Genomic DNA, 6009 nt, shown 5'->3' with positions numbered 1-6009 from the left:
CAAGTCAAGACTCGTGCTTTTAACTATTGAACGTCTAGCCCAGGATCATATGACATCCTAATCCACAGAAACTGAAAAGAAATACCATGTGGTTAAATTTTATTCACAGATTTTCTTCATCTCTGTGATTTTAGTTCCAACATAGCCCTGGAAAGATAAAATTCTCTCCAGCTTTATGTTAATCAGAAAAGTAGATATTGCAGGAACCAATGTGTTGACTTTAGTCACTATTTGTCTACATTTCCTAAGGCAAAGTTGTTTTGTTTGCTTTTTTTTAAACTAAGAAGCAGAACAAAACAAAGATTACACTTTTTCCCCATTTATTACAATAACTCTGTTTTTCATGTTGGAAAGTAATAAAAAGGTTAAAATTATACTTATACAATGCTTTTCTAAAGCTGTTCCTTTATGCTTCAAATGACAAAAAACAGGCTAAAGATCTGACTCACACATAGCTGTATTTTATTGAGGAACGTCTCAGTTATTTAATGGCTTTATGGTTGTCTTCTGTATTTGGTTTTGTGTTGATTGGGTGGATTTTATAGTTTGACGTATTTCCTATTGGTGAGGAACTGTAAAGATTGCAATTGGGATACCTATAAACGTAGCCACTGTTATAATATAGTAGATAAATAGTTTGGGAATTTAGACAGAACAAACACAGCAGGCCTTCAGATAGGCGGCTAATACAGGTGGGAGAATGACGTTTTATCTACTTATTCCTACTTGAAAAAAGCCCTGGGCCCTATTTCAGGAAGCCGGTTTAGTGCAAACTTTGAGTAAGTATACCCTGAGTTAACGAAAACTCTGGGTTTTCGGTTTCACAAAGCGAGTTTAGATTAATCCTGAGTGAGTTACTATGACGACACACTCCGTGAAGCTAACCTGCCCCCTAGCAGGTTTACTTCAACTAACCCTGACTTTCTCCGCCTCTTTGTCGGAAACCTGACTGTAGGAAGTGTCAGACATGGCGTGCTCCTTCCTTGAAGAGCCAGTAGATGTTGAAGCCCAAATTCTCCGCAGAGCTCTCCGCCGGGAGAGAGTGATTAGAGCGCGTTCGGACATTTTATCATTTCCTGATGATTTCCTGTGTGAACGTTACAGCACAATCTATAATTTATTTGAATAACACCCTCAGGCCTAATATTGCTCATGTGACACATCGTGGACATCCTCTCAGTTCTGTACATATTATCTGTATTGCACTTCGGTTTTTTGCAAACGGGAGCTTTCTGTATAATATTGGTGACGCTGAGCACGTTTCCAAGGCTACCGTCTGTCGGGCAGTCAGGAATGTTACAGTTGCACTGAAACGTCTCCTGTACTCGTTTGTGGTGTTCCCCGGTCATAGACCCACAAGATTTATCAAAGAGGGATGCCACAAAATTGCAGGTATCAGGATGAACAAAACTTAATTCATGATGTGGTGATACTTGGACTACTACTTAAATTTTACATTTATTCTCACGGTTCCCAGGCGTGATTGGCTGTATAGATGGCACTCACATTCCAATCATTGCTCCTTCAGTAAATGAAGGAGACTATGTGAACAGGAAGTCTTTCCACAGCATTAATGTGCAGGTACATAGTTCCCTGTAGCATTTCAAACTAACAAATTATTTCATTACAGTAATGGATGCTAATTTGTGTTCTCTGCACTGTGAAGATCATATGTGATGCTGCCAACATTATCACAAATGTGGAAGCCAACTGCTCAGCCTCTGTGAGTGGTGGTGGTGGACGACCTCCACCTGTTTTTCGGGCCTCCGCTTTTTTTTCTATTGGCTATAACGGGTCACATTTGAGCACACAGAGTAAGCAAATATGTACTTGTAATGTGCTCAGATAATTTCAATAAGTGCTTACAGAGGGGAAATTAATGTAGCCTCTAACTGCAATTGGTTTACAAACAGACCAAGCACTATGGCTCATAATACAATTACACCTTACCTGTTTGGACTATATTTTTATATTTCATTTTTACTTGCTGCCAGGAACATTTGGGGCCTGTTGGGTTGCACCTGCGCTCACATCACATCACAAAATAAAATGTATGAAATAAAAAATAAAATAAAATGTAATAAAATAACGTGTTAAATGGGTGGAAATCCCTAGATCAATGTTTAAATTAACACTCACGCATTGACTCTGTCGGCTATGTTTTGCCATGCATGCTCCCTTTCTTTTGCAGCTGTGGCTGTGTTACTTTTTTTCCGCGGAATTTGCATGTTATCAGCATATGCTGCCATCAGAATTTTGGCCTCAATCAGAATCAGAATCAGAATCAGAATACTTTATTGATCCCTGGGGGAAATTATTTTTTGTTACAGTGCTCCATTTTAAACCAACATTAAGACAAGACAGACAATACGCTAACTAAGAATAGTACAATATATACATATATATACATACATACATACATAAGTCACTTATAAATAAATATTTGGAAAAGAAACATGTGTAGTTGTAGCAGCAAACAGTGTGTTAAGTGGATGCGTTGTACAGGGAGATGGCCACAGGCAGGAATGATTTCCTGTGTCGTTCAGTGGTGCTTTTCGGTAATCTCAGTCTCTCACTGAACGTGCTCCTGTGACTGACCAACATGTCATGGAGTGGGTGGGAGGTGTTATCCAACATTGTCTTTATCTTGGACAGCATCCGCCTCTCCGACACCACCTTGAGGGAGTCCAGCTCCATCCCCACAACATTGCTGGCCTTACGGATCAGTTTATTAAGTCTGTTGGCATCTGCGACCCTCAGCCTGCTCCCCCAGCATGCAACAGCATAGAGGATCGCACTGGCCACCACAGACTCATAGAAAATCCTCAGCATTTTCTGGCAGATGTTGAAGGACCTCAGTCGCCTCAAAAAATAGAGACGACTCTGGCCCTTCCTGTAAAGTGCTGTGGTGTTTTTAGCCCAGTCCAGTTTATTGTCAATGTGTACTCCAAGGTATTTATAGTCCTCCACAATGTCAACACTGACCCCCTGGATTGAAACAGGGGTCAAGTGTTTCCTGGTCTTCCTGAAGTCCACGATCAGTTCCTTGGTCTTTGCCACGTTGAGCTGCAGATGATTCTGCTCACACCACGTGACAAAGGAGTCGACCACAGCCCGGTACTCTGTCTCATCATCCCTGCTGATGCATCCAACCACCGCAGAGTCATCAGAAAACTTCTGAAGATGGCAGGTCTCTGTGCAGTGGCTGAAGTCTGTGGTGTAGAGGGTGAAGAGGAAGGGGGAGAGGACAGTCCCCTGTGGTGCCCCTGTGTTGCTAATCACCTTGTCAGACACACACTGTGGGAGACGTACATATTGTGGTCTTCCTGTCAGGTAATCAACAATCCAGGACACCAGAGAAGCATCCACCTGCATCGCTGCTAACTTATCACCCAGGAGGGTCGGCCTGATGGTGTTGAAAGCACTGGAAAAGTCAAAAAACATGACCCTCACAGTGCTCGCCGGCTGGTCCAGATGGGTGTAGACACGATTGAGCAGGTAGATGATGGCGTCCTCTGTTCCGAGACGAGGCTGATAAGCGAACTGAAGGGGATCCAGATGTGGTCTTACTATGGGTCGCAGCTGGTCCAGGATGAGCCTTTCCAGGGTCTTCATGATGTGGGAGGTCAGTGCCACGGGCCTGTAATCCTGGGGGCCACTGGGACGAGGCGTCTTTGGTACAGGGACGAGGCATGATGTCTTCCACATCACCGGGACCCTCTGCAGACTCAGCATAAACAGTTTATGAAAGACTCCACACAGCTGGGGGGCACAGGCCTTGAGGACAAGGGGACTCACTCCGTCTGGTCCAGCAGACTTGCCTGAGTGAAGTCTCCTCATTTGCATCTCAACCTGGTATTGAGTGAAGGTGATGGGTGGGGGAGGGGTGTCAGGAATCTCACAGGAGGCAACATGTGAAGAGAGAGGCTGGCACAGTGGTGTGGCTCAAGCGCTGTAAAATACATTGACCGCGCCTTCTTTCCCTCCGTCTCCATGGTGACTCGCTTAATCTGTGCTCCACTAATCAGGGCTTTATGTATCCTCGTGTGCGCGTTTAACTTGGGGTTAAAGCAACTCCGCGTTGACTGAACTAATTGTTATCAGCCTTTCTGAAACCGAATATTCCGAGTTGGACAGTTCGGGGTTACTCAACCCTGAGTATCGTTTTTCACTCTGAGTTTTCTAAACCGGCTTCCTGAAATAGGGCCCTGTTCTTCAAATTAAAAGTCACCAGCAGTGAAAGAAGAAAAAGAAAAGTTTTTTCGGGGACAAACGGTGTTATTTAAATGGGCCAACATCGTCCCCTGTTGGCCAGGCTGCGAGTTGGTAAGCAAGTCGTTGCTAGGTGGATCAAAGCAGTCTCTGATTGGCTTTTGCCTTCAAACTTAGCCAATCAGCGTTACGTTTGGAGCACGGTTCCTTCTTGTTGTGAAGCGTCTAGATACAAGGAAACTGCAAGCAGCCATCCTTGTTGAATTTAGTTAGCTTACGCATTTTCCTTTCTCGGAGAATTATAATTTCTGATTTAATTGTAAAACTGTTTTATTGAAAGAATACTTCGCAAAAGCATTAAATAACATTAACCTATATAGTAGACGGCAACTGTAAAACGTATTTCCAGTATGTTAAGATTTAGCTTTAGGAGGGAGAAAGACAAGGAGTTTGTAAGTTTCCATTCTTTTATGATAGATATTAACCTTTTGTAGTTTGTCTTATTATTTTTGTGTTTTTTAAGGCTTTACTTATGGTTAATTAATAATAGTAGGAGTTCTTTGTTTTCAAAAATACTGCCGCTAACTCTTGGTAATGAGTATTTAATTGGTGGTATTGCCTATTTTTTAAGCTAGAGTTTGTATAAATGGTGAATTGAGGGTTTTTTGTGCACTAGCGATTGCTCTAGCATTACTTAGTAAAATTTGAGGATAAATATTGGTGCTGTTGTGCCTTCATTACGCTCATCACTGGTCGTCAGGTGGTCATACTGTGATTCTGTAATAAATCCCTTTACCCTTCCCCTGCTGTTCACCCTGCACAACATCTGTGTTGTTTTGTTTTTGTTTCCCCCCCCCCCCTCAATTTGGTGTCATCTTATATAAACCCTCCTGAAGCGTTGTGTCTGTATGTCCCTCTAACTCTTCTCTCTGTGTTGCGTAGAAGCATATAGCTCATGGTTTGATCCCTGCCGCCTCCATTGCTCCCAAACCAGCCGTACCTCGTACCCCTCCCCCTCGCAGCCCAAACCCTTCACCTGAGAGACCCAGGTACCTAACACTTTCTGTTTATCGCCCATAACCTCCAACAGCCTTTCATGTTTCATGTTTCTACTAAACTGTCATTTAATCCACACTTTCATGTTTGCTATGAGCTTGTTAGAGGCTGTTTATCGAAATGTTGATTATTTCCACCGTATTTGAGGTTATGTTCTGTCCTTCCGCAAGCTGGGCTTTATTTGTTTTTCTATCTGTTATTACAAAGAACGTTAACAAGCAAAATATCATGAGACTTTGTGTAGCAATAGATCATGTGTAAAGAAAAAAACATTAAATTTTAGTGCAGGTCCAAGTCATTTTAATTAAATTGAAAACTAGAGCACTGGCTTTGGTTAATGATCTGCTCTGCTTGTGCCGTTGTTGTTGTCATAAATGATGCATTTATTGATAATTGTCATCATCCAAACTCTATAAATAAAGTCAAAAATTGTAGAGTGACTTCAAATTTGCATGCGATGCTTTCCATGCATTTCATTTACTTTTCTGTTACACATAGTGTCTCATAAAGTATGTGTTTCTATCTACAGGTCAGCTTTAGCAGCAGCCATTTTATCATCCTCACTCACTGGACAGACATGGGCCATACCTCCTGCCCGGCTGATGTCTTTATCCGAGAGTGGTCAATCAGAATCCTTCACATCTGAGCCAAACATCAGCACAGCACTTTACACAAGGTAGCCATCATATGGGAAAGGCAACAGTATTATGTCAAGATTTGTGTCATCACCAGTGTGTCAGA

At 42.4% G+C, this 6009-nt stretch overlaps 1 protein-coding gene across 4 annotated transcripts in view; it reads left to right on the top strand.

The window, feature by feature from the left end:
• Positions 1–4196: 4196 nt before the first annotated feature.
• cep89 (centrosomal protein 89) overlaps positions 4197–6009 on the top strand; it is a 56084-nt gene continuing 54271 nt past the window's right edge. The window contains exons 1-3 of one of the 4 annotated variants that reach the window (XM_026175324.2): positions 4197–4326; positions 5155–5261; positions 5798–5944. In XM_026175324.2, coding sequence (XP_026031109.2) covers positions 5871–5944 — 74 coding nt within the window. In that variant the 5' untranslated portion in view covers positions 4197–4326; positions 5155–5261; positions 5798–5870. Of the gene's footprint in view, positions 4327–4415; positions 4665–5154; positions 5262–5797; positions 5945–6009 lie in introns of those variants that run through there. The other 3 variants (XM_026175308.2, XM_026175299.2, XM_026175316.2) reach the window with 3 other exon arrangements.

The sequence above is a fragment of the Astatotilapia calliptera genome, chromosome 1 (assembly GCF_964374335.1).
Source record: "Astatotilapia calliptera chromosome 1, fAstCal68.1, whole genome shotgun sequence".
Lineage (NCBI taxonomy): Eukaryota > Metazoa > Chordata > Actinopteri > Cichliformes > Cichlidae > Astatotilapia > Astatotilapia calliptera.
The sequence above is the reverse complement of the archived record's forward strand: the minus strand, read 5'-3'. Positions and strand labels throughout refer to the sequence as shown.